This window comes from Cynara cardunculus, unplaced genomic scaffold, assembly GCF_001531365.2.
Source record: "Cynara cardunculus var. scolymus isolate 2C unplaced genomic scaffold, CcrdV1 Un_Scaffold_2390, whole genome shotgun sequence".
NCBI classification, from domain to species: Eukaryota; Viridiplantae; Streptophyta; class Magnoliopsida; order Asterales; family Asteraceae; genus Cynara; species Cynara cardunculus.
In genome coordinates, this window is record NW_020201073.1 from 64,527 (window position 1) to 84,465 (window position 19,939).

General features: G+C 38.4%; 1 protein-coding gene across 6 annotated transcripts; it reads left to right on the forward strand.

Annotated features, from left to right (window-relative positions):
- The first annotated feature begins 244 nt into the window (after positions 1-244).
- On the forward strand, positions 245-19,042 carry LOC112503020 (serine/threonine-protein phosphatase BSL3-like). 6 transcript variants are annotated; one of them, XR_003067816.1, is made up of 22 exons: positions 245-966; positions 1,442-1,502; positions 1,619-1,697; positions 1,816-1,895; positions 1,996-2,090; positions 2,183-2,282; positions 3,134-3,203; positions 5,141-5,242; positions 5,373-5,454; positions 5,841-6,020; positions 7,451-7,700; positions 7,771-8,008; positions 8,096-8,266; positions 9,820-10,058; positions 12,362-12,446; positions 12,545-12,643; positions 12,733-12,932; positions 13,018-13,093; positions 16,942-16,985; positions 17,714-17,849; positions 18,058-18,197; positions 18,511-18,597. XR_003067816.1 is itself a non-coding variant. In XM_025107074.1 (21 exons), the coding sequence occupies exons 1-21, from the start codon at positions 567-569 to the stop codon at positions 18,592-18,594; spliced, it is 2,967 nt and encodes a 988-aa protein (XP_024962842.1). In that variant the 5' UTR covers positions 245-566; the 3' UTR covers positions 18,595-19,042. The 6 variants fall into 6 exon arrangements, 2 of the variants coding, with proteins under 2 accessions (XP_024962842.1, XP_024962843.1); XM_025107074.1 differs by lacking the exon at positions 16,942-16,985 and having other exon boundaries at positions 18,511-19,042; XR_003067818.1 differs by lacking the exons at positions 16,942-16,985; positions 18,058-18,197; positions 18,511-18,597 and adding an exon at positions 17,505-17,606 and having other exon boundaries at positions 17,714-17,806.
- Positions 19,043-19,939: the final 897 nt, after the last annotated feature.

A 19,939-nucleotide genomic window follows, 5' to 3' on the forward strand; every position in this document is an offset into this window, starting at 1 on the left:
AGTTATTAAAAAATGTTAAATTTATTTATTTATGAAATTTATAATTTTAAAGATGTCTTTCAAGGAAAATAATTAAATCGAGAGAATGAAATTTGGTAGAATTCAGAGTTCGAATTCCGTAACAATGTGATTTTGTAATTTATTCGTTTTCTATTTACATTTCTACAGAGAGGAGGTCCGAAAGCTCCCTAAAGCAATGTTCGCAATGGTTTTTTACATAGAGAGAGCAGGAGAAACGGCCCTCGGAGAGATAGGGTGTTAATGGGGTTTTAGAGAGAGAGATTCTCCTTTCGTTCGGCCCCGTTGATACTGCCCGCTACCGGACTTAGAGAAAGAGAGGGGAAGCAGTCAACAAAAAACTTCCATTTTTGGATTTTCTTCTCACGTCCTTCGATTATTTTGGGTGGCACAATCACGTTAAGTCTGAGAGGATCTAAGGTATTCATCCGTGAAGTAAATCCGAAAAGGGTTTAGGGTGAAATTGAAGCTATGATGTTGATCAGTAATGCAAATTGGTGAAAACCCGAGCTCAGATCTAGATAATAAAGGCTTTTAATTGGTGAAAGATGGATGTTGATTCATCAATGGAGTCTGATCACGATATTAGTAATACTGCCAGTGGTAATGACCCTGCGTCCGAGGAGCAGCCAGAGGAGTCTCCGGTCGTGGTGGAGAAGGATTCTGGAGGAGCTTCGTCGCAAGTTGAGCAGCTAGAGGAGGTTCAGCAGACGACTGGTGGTCCGAGGCATGCGCCCACTTACTCTGTGGTGAAGACTATATTAGAGAAGAAGGAAGATGGCCCTGGTCCTAGGTGTGGACACACCTTGACAGCTGTTGCAGCGGTTGGGGAGGAAGGGACACCAAATTACATCGGACCGAGGCTTATACTATTTGGTGGTGCAACAGCTCTTGAAGGCAACTCTGCTAACGCTGGTACTCCGACCTCTGCTGGAGGCGCTGGGATACGTATGTTAATGGCTCAATCTCTTTGACGAAAACTTCCAATTTTGTGTATATTTTTTATTTTCACATTGGTTATGTTGTAGGTAGTACATTGTACATCAGTGTCAATTGATTGAAGTTCCTCTATACATTTTTCTACCAGACACATAAGTAGAATGAACTGGATTAGTCTGCTACTATGTATATATAGCAATCAAGTGCCATAAAAAGAAAATATTTTTCTGATTCTAGTGCAAAGAAAGCACATGCTGATTGCTAGTAACCCAAAAGTTAACTAGCAGGAATACATTTGTTTTTAGGACAAATTAAGACCCTGCAGTCCTTATTCTTTTCTTTCTACATATTCTGAGTAAATTGCTAATGCTTCACGTTATATGATTTTGTTACTAGTGATATATTTGCTTTCCTAGAAAATAACTTACTTACTGTCTAATAAAATAAACCTGAAAGCCAATTTTGACTTTTCTTGATATCACAGGTCTGTCAGGTGCTACTGCTGATGTGCACTGCTATGATGTATTGACAAATAAATGGTCCAGGTGATCAGTTCTTAACAGATATTTCAAAATCCTTCCCAAACTTATATAATGTTTCCTCCCAAGTCAAAGTGCCTATCCTCTAAATATCACAATGATTTTTCTGAAACATGTTGCAGAATAACTCCCTTAGGAGAACCACCTACACCAAGGGCAGCCCACGTGGCAACAGCTGTTGGTACAATGGTGGTTGTTCAGGTTTGATAATTCAATTTGGTATTTCAAAAGCTTGCATGTTTGCGGTTACTCTCTTTAGCCACTCCCTCTGTTAAATTATTTACAACTCAAATCAATGCGATTGTTCAATCAAATGCAGGGTGGAATTGGTCCGGCAGGTTTATCTGCGGAGGATCTTCATGTTCTTGACCTAACCCAGCAACGACCCAGATGGCATAGGTTTGAATTTTGAAGGATGTTATTGTTGACTTGTACGTATCCATATATCTTAGAAGTTATAGCTGTGCAAACTCAGTAAAAGAATGCTAGTTTCTTGTAGAGTGGTGGTCCAAGGTCCAGGTCCAGGCCCACGATACGGTCATGTCATGGCTCTAGTAGGGCAAAGATATCTTATGGCAATTGGTGGAAATGATGGTCAGCCTCTTCCAATGTACTCTTCCACTTACAATACATATTCGTTTTAAACAATGTTTAGACATGAATAGATACTCCTGTTTGATGACCAGGAAAGCGGCCTCTTGCTGATGTATGGGCCTTGGATACAGCTGCGAAGCCGTATGAATGGCGGAAGTTGGAACCTGAGGGAGAGGGTCCACTACCATGCATGTATGAATGAATGGCATACCCGTTTCTCTGTAGCATTCATTTGTTTCCTTTTCCATTGTTCATTTATGGTTGCCTGTGCCACTTCATTCGGACTACACATTATTCTTATCAACAAGTAAAGAGAAATAGTAATTATGCTTGTGTCTCTTTAGTTGGTCATGCTTGAATGATTTTGGCCTTCAATCCTTGATTTATAAGTTGAGTACAATTTGTAGTTCCTAGCATACTCTCCCTTTCAAAGGTTGTTGCTCCATTTACTTTCGTGATGCCAAATGTCACTCCTATAATTCCATTTACCGACACCTGTTATTACACGCACCGCAAATGTTATTTCTTTATCCATTTTGCTGTATGGGCCATCCTCCCTTATCCTTTAGCCTTAAAGACAGGGAAACGTATGGTAATGTCTCTTGGTAGTTTATGCTTGTAGATTATTTACGTTACATGTCTTACCTTAATTGAATAAAATTATATGGAAAGTTTAGCCTGTGAGTTCTGTGACTTGCTTGATGAATTTGTCACTATACGTACCCGCTATAAAGGGGGAATATGTTTCCACAGGCAAGTAATGTAATTTAATTCCTATAGAGTACATGGATGTCTAGTAGGAGTCAAAGTATAGATGCACAGTTTCCTGGTGAATTTACTATTCAGATTGCTGAAACAAGAATGCCCCTATGCCATCGGATCGTTCTTATATGTTTTCTTTTTTCTAGTTTCTCTTTGTTTTTCTTACTCAACATTTGTCTATTGTGAATGGATGAGGATGTTGGTGGATGGCCAACTTTTATTTAGTTTACAGCAGAAGATTTTCATTCTGATCTCATTTGATTGTTACACCTCTGATGTAGGTATGCCACCGCAAGTGCACGCTCGGATGGTCTTCTTTTGCTTTGTGGAGGGCGGGATGTAAATAGTGTGGTGAGTAACATGTTTGATTGCACACTATTCAATTTTGAGACACAGGTTTCATCTTACACTGGATTTTGTCGTGCTTTTGCTTCTCATGAAGCACCAGTAATTTCCCATTCTGAAGCTTGCCTTGATCTTCTCATGGTACTGTTAACTGTTATTTGAATTGCTTATCCTTCTCTGTTGGTTTACCTTGTATGTAAGTTGGTTTGGTAGCATGTCAAGCCTCCGGTTTCTTAAACGCTTCTATTCTGCTTGAGTTCTTGTTGTTGAGCGTTTCTGACATAAATATTGGTTAACTACATAAATAGATTTCGAAGGAAAGTGTATCGATTGCTAATGCTCTTATTCTTCAAGGTGTTTGGCTTTTTGATTACCGACTGCTGCAGTTCAGTTCATCCACCTTTTCAGTAGTTTCAATGCATGCATGTGCACCTTGACTATAGGTTCTATGTAAGATAGTTATTTTAGTTGTTAAGCAAGCAATTACTATTTAAATACCCTATCGCAATCCAAAAACCACTTGGATAACAAACAGAAAATGAATTACATGTGCTTTAGACGGATTAGTATGCTAGTTCAAGCATTATTATGATTTCGTGTGGTTTGTCAATTATGATATTCTTATGTATTTTCCTTTTGTTTCTGTTTTTTTCTTACACTTGGGTAAATTTGTCACTCTCTGAAGGGATTCATATATCCGATATCATAAATTTATATTTACAAGGGGAACAAGATCAGATATGACTAGCAAACTCTTTGATTGAGGCATTTACTGTAGTATAAGTTTTTGCACTCAAATAGAAAAACCCTCACATGTAAAAAGAAAAGAGACATGAACTTGTACTTGAGCAAATTAGGATGACCTTAGCTTATGATGCTTTGGACTATAAAGTGTTCCAAGTACGAGATCCATTTCACAGAAGTGATTTGAGTTTCTTTGAAGATTTTGATGAAGAAAATGATAAAAGCTGAGAGAGAGAGAGAGAGGGAAAGAGAGAGAGAGAGAATGAGGATTGGGGTTGTGCTATGAGGATTTTACCTTCCAGATAATGAATATTATCTTCCACTGCCTGCTCTTACTGCAAATGTCTCAACAATTTTATATATGTATATGCTAGGCACATGTGAGTGATACGTGTATTATTTTGGACTATTTGATAGACTGAACCTTTACACAGCTCTAGCTGTAATATGTACATTTTTTTGTTTTTCTGATGAACAGATATTTTAGTATGTATAGACACCTATGTTTTGTATTCTTGAAAGTGGTTCAGTTGGAAGTTTAAGACATGGACATATAGTGAAGGAGGTGATAAGTTAGTGGTTTTTGTTTCATTTTGGGAGTTCATTAAATTTGAGTGTTGTCCTCTGCCCACATATTATAAAAGGATGAAAAATAAAAAGGAAAGGTAGTGTATTCACTGGTCTTTCTTTACCTAGTTTTCTAAAAATCCCCACTCACGGCGGCTTAAGTGGCTTCCTAGGCGTCAAGTGTCCCCTCATTGCTTCAATTAGTTATGTCCCTTGCACCTAGGAATTGAGTCTCTGACTGCTTCAGTTAGCAACTAATCACCGAATTAAGTGTTTCAAAAGATTAAGCAAGACAGTAATCTGACTTTTATCAATTTGTCTCATCAAGCAACTATGCAGCATCTGAAAGAAATTTCAAATCCTTTCTGCGTAATTGTATTGGTGGAAGAACGAAACAAGTCATTACAAAATATGAAACACTTAGTTGTATCTTATATATTTAATTGAACCACTTAGACATCCTAAGCATCCAGTTAAACCCTGCTTAGGCAATAAAATGATCACCTAGCTCCACCTAACACATTTTAGAACACTATGTTGATCCCCTCCCAATTAAAGTTTTCCAGGAAAATAGTGGTCCCTTCTTTCACCATGATGTTTATATGACTTGCTTTCTGTACTCCTGTCTACAGCCTCTGGCGAGTGCATATGGACTTGCAAAACACAGAGATGGTCGCTGGGAATGGGCCATTGCTCCTGGTGTCTCACCGTCTTCTCGTTATCAACATGCAGCAGTGGGTTTTCTATCTGAAGATTATTACCATCGACCCTTTTTCTCTCTCACACACCAGGCACACACACAACATAGACATGGAGAACAGAGTATTTCTAAATGTCTTCATTTTACATCCTGCTGGTTTCTAGGTTTTTGTAAATGCTCGGTTACACGTATCTGGGGGTGCACTTGGTGGTGGACGCATGGTGGAGGACTCATCAAGTGTGGCAGGTAGGATTTGATGTTACTTCTAACCCTATGTTGTTGAAATAAAGCAAATCTGGTGATCCAATAATTATGCAAAAAGGGTTTTATGCTCTCCTCTGGACGTCCCACTGTACCGGTCCCTTTGGTGATCCAATAATGTCTTTCATAGATTGTCATTAAGCATTTTAAGCAAGTGGCATTTTGTTGAACTACTCCAAATTGCCACCTTCGGATGACAAGAAGAAAGCACTCACTGTTTATGTTCTGTTTGGGATACATAAGAGATCCACAAATCATATTTTTTACAATTTCCACTGTCATTTAATTTGCATTAATAGGATTTATTTCTGTATGTGCTCCTTTGGCACAATTCTCACCACTTGTTTTTTTAATATCTCTCGTCCATATAGTTCTGGATACTGCAGCAGGAGTCTGGTGTGATACAAAATCTGTCGTCACTACTCCACGGACAGGCAGATATAGTGCTGATGCCGCTGGTGGAGATGCTGCAGTTGAATTGACAAGGCGTTGCAGGCATGCTGCTGCTGCTGTTGGTGATCTAATATACATCTATGGTGGTTTGCGTGGGGGTAATACTTGATCCTACACTGTATAGTCTGTTAGTTTATCGTGCTAGGAAGACTTGTTTACAAATTTTTTGTAATTGATTGGAAATAACTTTATTTTCTATAGGTTACCATGGTGAACTTGACTTCACATGAGAATTTCAAAGAATCTTAATATACACAATTCTATAATTCAAGTTTGTCTCCGAAACCAAGAATTGGATTTTAGTCAGAAGCTGTAGGGCTAAAGAATTGGATTCACATAACAAACTGAGGAGGGATCTTCACTTTTCACAGGTTGAGCTAGAAGCTCATATACGTTGGAGCTTCTGCTGCCTGGCTGTATGAGCTTTCTTGCTGTATAGCTAATGCTTTTCTAGAGGTTTTGTATTTTTGAAAGAAATATTGAGAAGGAAGGTGTTACACTTTTTCTCTTTTCGTAGCATCCTTAGATTTCTTTCGCAGAGTCGATGGGAAACATCTTCTCTGCAGCAATAGAAGTTTGAAGGATTGAACATTGAATTTTAATTTACTTCCAATTGCAAGTAGTTTGGGGATTTAGATGAGTAACAACAACTTGATAGAATTATCATGTATCTGTTAAGTAATTTGGTCAAACAGTGTAATTAAGTCTCAAGTTTTGGCTGCACATGGTTTTGACTGTGTAGGCTTATTGGAACCTTTGGAGTGGATTGCATTTGTGTGCCTGTAGGCCATGAGACAGAGGAAAAGATAACAGCTTGTGGTCTTTAAATAATTTAATATCTACAAGTAACTTCATTTGTCTTTTTAGAAATAAACATATCAGACATTTATATGTAGACTACCATTGTTACTTCCAAAGACTCTAGCTTATGTTAAATTGGCATTAGAGTTGTGGTTAGGGCGGTCTACAAGAACAATGTCTACTTGTTGAAGTCTGTGAAGTCATAGTGCCTATAATTAAATTGCAAGGTTGCTGCTGGATATTGTTGATTTTGATTTAGGACTTTGGGTGTTGTTAGCTACCCAAGCTAGATGCGATAATTAATAGCATTTTGAAAACTTGAATTTTCTCAACAGCTGGTTTTTTGCAGACTATTTGAAGGTCTATTCTACATAGGTGATCAGAGTTGAATATCGTTTCGCGTGCAGGACTTGGTGATAGTGGCATAATTTACCTATTTCATTGTATATCCAAGTTCTATGGGCTTTGATTCAAATTTCTAGGTTTCAATTTAATGTCATGATGTCAATCCATCTGAACTCATATTTGGTGTGCATGCTTATTATTTTTGGTTTCCCTCGGTATACTTGTTATTAATTGTGTTATTGTTTTCCAATACATTGAAATGTTGTGATTGCCAAAATATGAATTACTGAATAGTAGTCAGCACCAAGGTGCCATTGTTGAATCAATCATTTAATAGTTAATACAATGCCTAAATATTTTCTGTGGTGTTTTTCTGATACAGGGGTTTTGCTCGATGATCTTTTAGTTGCTAAAGATATAGCTTCTACTGAAATGACATCTGCAGCCACATCCAATACACAGGTAGGGAGGTTAGCAGGAAGGTATGGGTTTGTTGATGATCGAACAAGGCAGGCACTTCCCAAAGAATCTCCTGATGGTGCAGTTGTAGTGGGGAATCCTGTTGCTCCACCGGTAAATGGTGACATGTATACAGATATCAGCACAGAAAATGCTATGCTTCAAGGCTCTCGGTAGATTTTGCAATCTCAATCTTGCTTTATGTTAGTTTGTTGTACAGTGTACTCATGGTTTTCTAAGCAGGAGACTTAGCAAGGGAGTTGAATACTTGGTTGAGGCATCAGCAGCAGAAGCTGAGGCCATTACTGCAACCCTTGCTGCTGCAAAAGCGCGACATTCCAATGGAGAAGTTGAACTTCTAGATAGGGATCGTGGAGCAGAGGCTACTCCAAGTGGAAAACAAATATCTACCTTGATAAAGCCGGAAACTGATGTTGAAGGAAATTCTGCTCCAGCTGGAATACGATTACATCACCGAGCTGTCAGTATCATGGCCTTATTTGTTTCAGTTCTTTTCAGCTCTTTTTTTCTTTTCTTATTGAAGTTGAATGTTTTCATGGACGTGCAGGTGGTAATAGCTGCAGAGCCTGGTGGAGCGTTAGGTGGCATGGTCAGGCAACTTTCAATAGATCAATTTGAAAATGAAGGGAGGAGGGTTGGATATGGAACACCAGAAAATGTAACTGCCGCAAGGAAACTTTTAGATCGCCAGATGTCAATTAACAGTGTGGCCAAAAAGGTAGAGTTAATTGTGACCATGTGTTATGAAATTTGCATCATGATACAACTGTTTGTGTATTTGTCTTATTCATTATATTGCTATGTTGCTGACAAAATTTAGTTAAGACAAGGTTTTGATGTTTTGAGTTGCTAGTGCGGTTGGTATTTCCATAGGAGGACATAATAATGTTGCAACGTTTTCCCAAAAGTTGTGTGCTCCTAGACATGATGAAAACCTTGTTAAACTCTTATGGGATCATATTGTTATGCTGTTTTAGATAAGGATGCACATGTTACAATGAAATTTTTACGTGAATATATACTTTATTTTATATATTTATTTGTTAGTTCATGATTCTTCTGAAAGATGCTATATGGAAGTTAACAAATACATGTGTTATGAGTGACTTCTTTATTAGTATAACTAGAAAAAGTCATGCACATAAGGTGAGTGTAGCAGAATGTGTAGCCACACTGAGGGAAATTATGCAAGAAGAGTGGGGACTGGGGAGTAAATAAAGGGTGAGTGAACACTGCTTGAGATGGTCTTTTCATTTCTCAATTTCTCACATATACCTTTTGGTTGCGCTGTTAGAGGCAGAGATTTTTTTCACAAGGGGACATTCAGAGAAGTAGGGTAGGTGAAGATTGATATGGGAGGAAGCAGTGGAGAAAGATAGAGTTGCAGGATATAGCAAACAGTTGGCCTTGAAACATGCTATCTATGTTCCCTAAACCTAGAGACCATACCTTAACGTACACTACAAGGATGATGCATTCTGTTGATAGGAGAGCAAATAGTTGTCACCCCAAACTGCAAATAAAAGAAAACCCCTCTGAATTAGGCCCTAGGAGATTGTTTGAGGCCATATAATGAACGCACGGGACAAACACTTTGGAGGCCTTCTTCCAAACAACAAACCTTGATGACAGCGTATCTGTATGTATCTTCTGAAGAAAGAAGAAGTTGCATTGAAAGACATTATTCATATCGAGCTGATCGTGAGGTTGGAGGTGAATAGGTAGAAAGATAAGCTGTGTTCTCTTGTTGACTTTCCTTACTGTGTACTGATTTTCATATTTACCAATAAGGTCAAATTGGAATCCTCATGACATTGTAATTGTATTTGAAGGATCAATTGCATACAGGTTCTTGTTAGGCATATGGAAGCAGAAAGTCAAGTAGACAATACAGTTCTGCAGTTTTCTTATATTACTTTTTTACCAGACTCAACTGTTACCTCTGAATTTTGCACATATTCCTATGATTTAATTCATACTCTATTTTTCTTGAAAAACAGGAAATACAACATTCTGCTTCTACATCTGTCAGAATAAAATAAACAATATATAATTGATCCATAGTATGTCAACATACGTTCTAGAGTCAATAGGGATGGTTCTTGGTGGACCTCTATGATTTGTATGGAGAAATTTTCTAAGCCATGCATAAGAAAACTCTGGCTTTGGCTTTAATAAACATATTATATTTTGTGTATTTGACATAGTTATATTTCCCTTTCCGTTCTTCTATTTGCTTTTCTTTTAAACTTTGTGGGATTGATCTTCCAGGTGATTGCTCACCTACTGAAGCCTCGTGGGTGGAAGCCTCCTGTTCGTCGACAATTTTTTCTGGATTGCAATGAGATAGCTGATCTTTGTGATAGTTCTGAAAGAATATTTTCAAGTGAACCTAGTGTTCTACAACTAAGAGCACCTATAAAGATATTTGGTGATTTACATGGGCAATTTGGAGACCTCATGCGACTTTTTGATGAATATGGTTCCCCATCAACGGCTGGAGACATAGCGTAGGTGTTGTTTATTTATTTATTTTATTCACACTTGCTCTTTCCTGCATTTATGTCCAAAACTCTCTACTTGACCAACTTGCGAGACATTCTTATTTCTTTATACTGCCAAATCACTTCATTTTATTTTTATTTATTTTAGTAAATAAGGGTGTGTTTGGTACGTTGGACAGGGTGAGACAGGACAGGACAGAACACAATTGTCCTATGTTTGGTGTGGCCTTGTGAACTCACTAGAACTAGCTAGAACACGGGTGGGACAAGCCTGTCCACCCTTACCCCCCTGGAACTAAGTGGAACAAGAAATATTTTACCTATCTACCCTCTCAAAACCCTTCTTCGCTTCCACCGTATACTTCACGAATCGTTCCCCTTCAATCGGCGGTATCGATTGCAAGCGTCACCCTTCTTCCCCTTCAATCGGCGGTATCGATTTTGTCACTGGATTTCACACGATTTTGCTATTTCTATCGATTTTGCTGTTTTCGATCGGCGGTATCGATTGCAAGCGTCACCCTTCTTCCCCTTTAATCGGCGGTATCGATTTTGTCACTGGATTTCACACGATTTTGCTGTTTCTATCGATTTTGCTGTTTTCAATCGGCGGTATCGATTGCAAGCGTCACCCTTCTTCCCCTTCAATCGGCAGTATCGATTTTGTCACTAGATTTCACACGATTTTGCTGTTTCTATCGATTTTGCTATTTTCAATCGGCGGTATCGATTTTGCTGTTTCTATCAATTTTGCTGTGATGATTGCATTTTGTTTGTTGTTTTGTATTGATTTTGCCACTGGATATCAATCTATTTTGCTGTTTCTATCGATTTTGCTGTGACGATTGCAGTTTGTTTGCTATTTTGTATCGATTTTGCCACTGGACTGTAAAATTGATTGAAGTTGAAGTTTTTAGGGTTTAGAATCCGATGTCGTCTTCTCAAGTGGGTTTAGGAGTATGGTAGATTAATTTGACCATGGTGGTTAGAATTCTGGGATTGACTCACTGGGGGTAAATTGGTCATTTTAACCCGTTCTGTCCAGTCCTATCATGTCTTACCAAATGCTGAACAACTATCCTGTCCTGTTCTGTCCTGTCCTGTCCCGTTCTGTCTGCGTACCAAACGCACCCTAAGGGTTAATTCGTTACAATAATTTCTCTGGCAATGTCTCCTTGTTGTCTTAAGCCTGTAAGCACTATTGTATAACCTTGTAAATTTGAAAGTTGAAGAACAATCCAATGAAGTCGGGATATATGCTGGAACCTATGGTCCCAGAAATTTATTGGTGTCATCTTGACTTACATAGGACCAGGTGCTGGGCTTCTAAATAAGAACAGGTTTACACAGGCTAACTATCAAATATAAGGTTTCATTAATATTTGTCAAAACAATGATCACCAGGATGGAACAATTGTTTCTTTGAACTCCTAAAGATGTCAATGATGCATATATTAATTGCATTGTAACTTGTAAGAAATGCAAATTTGATGGGAGTTGACTATGGATCCAATGATGTTACATGCCATACTCGGTAACAACATCCAATAATCATTTCATCCAATTTGGAGAATTTCAGATATTCAGAGGAACTATACGATACTTGTATGCATGGTAAATAACATTATTTTCATGTTCTTCTTTGGAGTCTCAAAAATGCAGAATAGTATGGCCTTTTGAAGTCCTATACGTAGTAGCACAAAACTCTTTTTTCTTTCCAATTTTTTGCCACTAGATTTCTAGTACAGCCGTACGGATAGGTATATAAAACCAATATTGATAATTTTCTCAACACTTCGTTGTCAAAGTTTTTCACAGGAAATGCATTTATTTAGTTCTGTCCATGCGACAACACTTACAAATTAATGTCATTTGTTGCTCTACGTCTTCCCTGCTGCATATACATATTGTGTCAAAAATGTAATTACATTTCTATTATCACATATCTAAATGATAATTCGTTTTCCTGTTAATATCCTTCATCGATGAAAAGTATTTAGGCAACGTGATTGGCATTTGCCCTACCTTATGTTTGGTTATACATAACCTACTTGAATAAGCATTACCTGTGTGCTCTTTTAGTTTTATACGAGTTTATTTGAACTGCATATATTTGCAAGAAAAAGGGGAGAAGGTTATGCTGCAAAAGTAGAATAATTGTTGATGTTTCTTAAAAATGTGAGACGGGTTCTAAAACTGGAGAGTTCTCTAAAGGTTCTATGTCGGTGATCATTTCCATTGTTTAATTATTCCCAGTTACTTACCAGATTCTCTTACGTATCTTATGATGCTAATTTATGCATTATCAGATATATCGATTATCTCTTCTTGGGAGATTATGTTGATCGAGGTCAACACAGCTTGGAAACTATTAGTCTTCTGTTAGCTTTAAAGGTACTACATGTGTCTCACTGTTGTGTGGAAGATTTACAATTTTCTGTTATTGATTCAAGAAGCATGATTGTGTGTTGTGATTGGCTGAATATTGTTAGGTTGAGCATCCACAAAATGTACATTTGATTCGTGGTAATCATGAGGCTGCTGATATAAATGCATTATTTGGCTTTCGGATTGAATGCATAGAGCGCATGGTAATACTAGTGTTGGTTTCTTAACAATATTCTTATTTCAACATTGTTTATTTTCAGTAGTAACTAATTTCATGATATATGATACACAGGGGGAGAGAGATGGAATCTGGGCATGGCACCGAATAAACAGATTATTCAACTGGTTACCACTGGCAGCTCTGATAGAGAAAAAGATCCTTTGTATGCATGGTGGTATTGGAAGGTCGATTGATCATGTCGAGCAGATTGAAAATCTTCAGAGGCCAATTTCAATGGAAGCTGGTTCAATTGTTCTTATGGATTTGTTGTGGTTGGTGCTTTTCTGGTCCATTCATTGTTCAACTAAAGTTCAAATCTGAATTTTCACAAAGTCCAATAATTTTTTTCCTGAGCAGGTCTGACCCAACAGAAAATGACAGTGTGGAAGGACTACGACCAAATGCTAGAGGTCCTGGGTTAGTTACTTTTGGGGTGAGTATTACTCCTTTTATATTACCTTGAATGAGAAGCTGCTTGTATTTACTGTTTATGATAATCGTGTATCTATGCAACTATAATGCCATTCTTTTGAACATAGCTATAAGCAGGTGATCCCTGGTGGTTACAATGTAAATGTAACAGGCCTCCCCTTTTTCGGGCTTAAACTTATTCAGCGAGTGTCATCTTAAATTTCTTAATCCCAAGCATAGCTATACGAAAGCAGGTGATCCCTGGTGGTTATAAATGTAAATGTAACAGGCCAATTTATTTTAAAAGGTGATGGTGGATGACTTGATGTTTGCTGGAGCAGGGTGAGGGATTCTTCCTAGATAAATATCAAACGAATGAGTGCTATCAAAGAAAATACACGCCAACTTATATAAGTAGCCCATCTATTCCTATAGCAGAAATTCCTTGAGGCATACCTTCAGAAAATTTCCCTTGATTAATTGGGTGGATCAAGAAACCATAGTTGTTAACTTGGTTTTAAAAAGCGCGATGCGGTCCGAGGCGGTAAGGGTCCCGGAAGCCGATGCGTGATGCGCCCGGTATTCAAAAAATACTTATAAATTAATTCTACATATCATATTCTACCTTAAAAATACTTGCCTATCAAAATACTTCATTTATAACATAAAGTAGTTAAAAAGTGGAATTAGAATCTTAAAAAGTTCGTGAATCGGAATAACAGAACACACAACCTACTACCATGAAGAACACAAGTAAATGTCTAATAGTCCCCAATCCCTAAATTAAATGACCAAGTGACCAACTAATACTCCCCAAGATCAACATCATCAAACCCCAAAGCGGGTTCATCTCCCTCATCATTATCAAACCCTCCAATATCTGCTTCCACCTCAACTTCATCATCTTCATTTAGAAGAGCATGTCCTTTTCCTCTAGCACTTCTAGTTCTTGATGGACCCGACCCATCATCATTTACTCTCCCTCTTGATGCTCTAGTGAAATGAGGAGTCTCATACCCCCCGGAAGCTCTACCTACGTTATCCCACATAAGATCATCATCAATAAACACCAACTCATCATCTTCATCATCATTGTCCATCCTCCCCATCAACCACTCATTACTTTCATCTATGTCTTCTAGAATGATAGGAACATTACAGGATGCGCTGATGCACACATCGTGTGATGCATAGGTGATGCGACCGCATCAGAGAGCATCATGGAATCGCTTCGCATCAGCCCCTCTGATGCGTTACCTCCAGCGCATCGGAGCGCATCAGGCATCGGAGCGCATCAGGCATCGGAGCACATCACGCATCGGAGCTCATTATGCGCGCATTTTTAAACCAAGGTTGTTAAATGCGTGCCTAGGCTCTGAGGCTCATAAGGCTCAAGGTCTTGGGCTTTTCTAAAATTGAGGCTAGGCATATTCACAAGGCTTACTAAGGCGTTGCGCCTTGGCTTAGGCGCCTTATGGGCCTACGCGCCTTATGGGCCTACGCGCCTTATGGGCCTACGCGCCTTATGGGCCTACGCGCCTTATGGGCCTACGCGCCATACCTAGTCAAACCCTAATATTTAAATAAGTTTTCCCATCTTCTCATCTCCTAGACTTTCTTTAGTGAAGAGTTATTAAATAGATGACATAAGTCAAACCCTAATATTAAATACCCGGTCCTTAGAACTGCAAGCCTCTTTCTCTATAGATATCCAAACCTAGCACTTCCATTCATGGCTCAGGCTTTAAACCCTTCTCCCTTCTGCCTCTATCGAAGATTCGAAGTACCACTGGTTGCTGCATGGAGGTTTGTAGTTGCTGCATATTTGAGCTTTTGTGTGTGTGTGTGTGTGTGTGTGTATATTGATAAGACGCACCTCCCATTCCTGAGTCCCGAGCCTCATGCCTGCGCCTCGTGCCTAGGCTCCGGGTCCACTTTGCGCCTTGAGCCTTTAACAAACAACAGTAGCAAAACCAATAAAGATGTCATTTTTCATTCATACAAGGAGTTGAATACCCCATTAAAGAATTGTTTTGGATCCGATTCATAGGACCCTCCTGTATGGTGGGACATGGTCTATGCAGCTGCTTTTTGTTTGTTGATGGTTTTATTTAGTCGAAGTTCTTGCTTTAGGAAGCGTGCTTTGGAGATTCATTACCCTCTTAAATCACAATGCTCTTGTTTTACATTAAAAGCCAGACTCTAGTTTCTTGGGTTTCTGGTGTTCTCTGGTATAATCTACTATACTTGAGTTTAGCGAAATTAAAAGTATGCCTTTATAGGAAATGCTTGGTGGATAACAGGAGCCTGCACTGAAGTAAATCTTCTTGCTGAAGTGCATGATGTGACAATCTAGCAAAAGGTGGGAAGATATTTGGGGATTTTTTGGTTAGAAATAGCATGAGTACAAGTTCGACTTTAATCTAACACTTGAATAATATATCTGTCATCAGCTATGGCTTCACATGCTTCCCCAGTGGTTTAATGAATGGTGCTGATGAGAGGGTGAAGGCCGTTATACGTGGTAAATTGCTAGCGGAGAAATGATTGATATGTTAGACTTCTTGTATTTAGTGGTTTGCAGAAGTGTAGTACCATTGAGATTAGGACTTAAGTTAGGATTGATACGCAAGGGATTCTGATTAATCAGATAAGGAAATCAATAAAGATGGTAAAAGAATGTAGGAAATCGGGGAGGTGGATGAAGTTGAAGCCAAATTATGACAAGGAAAGTGAATCTAGACATGCTTATCTTGAAAACCTAATCAGGTATTGGGATTCCAATTATAATTGGTTCCATATTAGAAGAGATTTATAGTGCATCAAAAATATTAACAAATAAATTATCCACTCCTATAGTTTTCTTCACAATGATTCTGATGGAGAGATGAAAATAAGATGGGACTCCATTTTCTTCACAGAAAGGATCTGTTGTTAAGAGTAGTAAATTACTGTTCTAGTTGATAGCTTTTAATCAACCACAGCCATATGCTTTGATCCACATTGAATATAACTATCTAGTTTACTGCTTTAGGCACCAGGCCTATGGCTTTCAACCCACAGAGAGTCGATATCAACCAATGGGTAATCAATAACATGATATGAGCCTCTTTTCTGCGTACAATGATACAACGTATTCATATGCTGGAGGCCTTCAATCTTGATATGTTTGAACTTGACAAGTGTGCCATGGCCCATGGGACATTGACTGTATGAACATGACTCATGTCTTAGGTTGTCTCTTATGATTAAAATGACCAATCTGTATGCATGTTGCAGTTTTGATAACCCGTCTTTTGTTGTCATTCAGCTTTCTTCCTGATTAGGTATAGATAAACTGGCTGTGCCATGCTGTAGCAATTTGCTGCTGACACATGAGAATGCCAAGCTGGTAAAGTAAGATTCAACCTGAAAATCAGTTTTCTATCTTCTTGTTTCGACTCAAATCACATGGTCTTTGAAATCCAATATTCCAAATAAGTATCTTCAAATAAAATTAAGAAACATACAAGTCTCAAAAAAATATATGTTACTTATGATGGTGGATACATTTTAACCACTCTACTACCCTCTCTATCAAGTGCTATATTTATAATGGCAGTGATTTTGCTGCTTCGGTGAGGGAACTTTGGCCAATCTGTGAGACTGAGATGATAATCTGATGCTTTTGCCTAGTAATTCTTGAGAGAGATATAGGTTGGGACTTCTGTCAGAAGGTAGATTTTATATCCTGTTCATCTGGTTTAATGAGTTGATATCATTACTGGTAACCTCAAAAGGATATTGTGGATATTTTTCAGATGCAATCTTATCTGTTGACTTTAGTTCTTACAATTATGAGGAATGCAATGGTTATTTCCTGAAATACAGGTATACAATAGAGGATTCCTTGGAAGGGCTTGCACATCTCTAAGGTGCTTTTTGGTTGGTGTTTCATCAAGTCCTATATGGATAAAGCTGTCTGTGTGGATTAATCTGTCTGTATAGATAGGGAAGGTTTTTTATTTGGGAGAGTTTTTTCATAGATGAAAAAAACGTGGTTTTTAATTGGGAGGGGCAGGTTTAGAAAAACTTGGCTTTCTGCATAAAGCTCCCCCTAGAAGCATACTCTGGAACCCACTTTCTATAATATTAAGCTACTACCAAACAATCATGTATAGCTGACCGAATGGGCTGTGAGTCTCATTAAGCTCATAAGCCACTAACAAACAGGCCCTAATTCTAATGCGCAACATCCTGTTATTTGGTTTGATGGGTCAGTATTGTAAGCTATTGCTGTGTTGTGGAGGACTTTGTGGACTTTTGTGCCGCACGCTCTGTTTTTAAGCTTCTGAGTTTGCTTTGTTCTATGCTTTTAATCTTTTGTTGTTGGATTAATCGTTTTTTATAAGCAAAGATGAATATCAAATTTATTCCTTTTTTATGTGTGATAGGGGTGAGCCTTGGAGCAATTAGCAAGGTTACTCCTTTGCGAGGGGAAGGTCAGGGACACGAAGACTTCCCTCCCCAACCCTCGCAAATTCCAAGGAGCCTTGGTGCGTAAGGGTCACCCTTTTTCCTTGTTCTTTGCGGTTTTCCCTTGTCAGAACTTCAAGAAGCACGTTTAAGCTTTATTTCTCACTAGCCTAGCCTATGCCTGCAGCCTGATCGTGTGATGGAGTTTTGCAACAACAATGATCTCCAACTGATTGTACGAGCCCATGAATGCGTAATGGATGGTTTTGAGCGTTTTGCCCAGGGACATTTGATTACCCTTTTCTCTGCCACCAATTATTGTGGTAAGTCACTGGCTCTACATCCTGGTTTTGCTTGTTCTAGTGTGCCCTTATTAGAGATGATTACTTGTATTCTCTCGTCCAATGGGCCTATAGTAGAACCAACTGTTTATTTGCGGGCTTGATAACCTGCCTATAAATGGGCTGGACTTGCCCACGGGCTAATGGCCCTTATGATGCATATTTATTTTATCTGGGGTTTGTGCTGTAGGGACTGCAAATAATGCTGGTGCTATATTAGTCCTCGGCAGAGATCTTGTAGTGGTTCCGAAACTAATTCATCCATTGCCGCCTGCAATTTCATCACCTGAAATGTCCCCTGAACGCCATATAGAAGATACATGGATGCAGGTTCTACTACTACCACAACTTTTGCTCCCTCCGTCCCAAAATAAGTAAATGAACCATAGTTTAATAAATTCGTAATTATCACACTATTTAATTAAATGAAAGACAATTTTACTCTTAATGATATAGACAAACCTTCCCTATCATCAACTCTTAAATATTTGTGTCTCATAATTAAGGTTAGAGTTGGAAATTTAGTAAACTGTAACTATCTAGTGGACACTTATTTTGGGAAGGTGGGAGTATTTGTATCCCCACTTGGTAATATTTTACACATCTTGTGATGTAATTGGTGTTAACATCTTGTGGGGTGTAGGAGCTTAATGCTAACAGACCAGCAACACCAACCAGGGGCCGCCCACAAGTTTCTGATGATCGTGGCTCGCTTGCGTGGATATAGCGAAGGTCATATTTCCGCTGTCCTAATCTTGATCTGGGATGTTATGGTATGACTTGAATCACTAATGAGACCCCAATTGCGCAATCTACACACACCCTACGTGATTAGTGGAACGTTCCAAGTCCAACCCTGAGACCACAAAACAAACCACATGAAAGTCGGCCTCGGCCTTGTTACGAGTGGTGACAATTTGTACATGGAGGTAATTTTCGTTTTCGCTATAATTGTTCATTGATGAGGTGTATCATTGGTTTTTGTCTGGTAAAAATAGGAAGAGAAACCCCATACAAGTGATTGACGAGAGATGTATAAGAGGTGTTTGTATCATAGAAGCTAGGCAGGCAGGCAATAGTGGTACTGGTTGATTGCCTTGAGTGTTCTTTCTTTGCCATGTACACTACAATGTAACATTTATGTGCAGCAGATAAAAGCTCTCCTTCATTCCTTCCTGGTTATTTAGCAGAATAACTTGCTTTTTGACAGATCTTTTCACAGTTTCAAGAATGCCTGTTAGAAGCAATTGTTCTCCTAAATAACAGTAACATGTTCAAATCGCTAGCTAGCCTTTCTGCAGCCCATTGTGGCCTTTGAGATAGATGGTTTCAATGATTCGAAACTTATTACTAAGAGGGTGTGTTGTTCGAAAGTAGGGTATGGTATGGATCGTAAAGGAAAATTGGATTGGTATGTACTATCGATATGTGTTTAAAACAGGACTCGACTGAACCCTTGTCAGGCTACTGTTCTCTTCTTCCCTCAAAGTTATGGTAAATGTGTAGAGAAAATAACTTGAACGTCTCTTCTATATATTTTAATAATGCAATGGAACAATCGTAGAAAAAAAAGCACCATTAAAAGAATGCAAGGTTTTCATGCCTCTACTACTCTGACTTTAACAATTGTGATTGGTTCTTGGTCAATATTATCGTCCATCTCTGTTATTCAAACCCTACTTAAGAAATAACAATATATGATATATCTACCATTTAATGTTACCGTCAAATTAAGCACAATTCAGAGAGAGAGAGAGAGAGAGAGACTTGGGGATCATAATTGAAACCATACTGTTTTTGAGAGACATGTAAGACCACCTTTTTACCTTCACAATGTTTTAATGTGAAGTTTTAAGTGAAAATATGGTCTCACGAAAACACACTGGTTCACGTGAACCTAACGCTATATATATATATATATATATATATATATATATATATATATATACCATTCAGGGGGTATGGCGGATTTTTTGGGTTTTCGTTAAACCACTAAAATAGGAAATAAATCAAAAAGAAGAAGAAGACTTACAGAGAGTTTTGAGCGGAAGCAGAATTAGAAGCACCAGAGT

Coding starts and splice junctions, on each gene's coding strand:
- LOC112503020 (XM_025107074.1), top strand. CDS start 567: ATGGATGTTGATTCATCAATGGAGTCTGATCACGATATTAGTAATACT. Junction 1,698..1,815: donor GTACAATGGTGGTTGTTCAG/GTTTGATAATTC, acceptor AATCAAATGCAG/GGTGGAATTGGTCCGGCAGG. Junction 6,021..7,450: donor CTATGGTGGTTTGCGTGGGG/GTAATACTTGAT, acceptor TTTCTGATACAG/GGGTTTTGCTCGATGATCTT.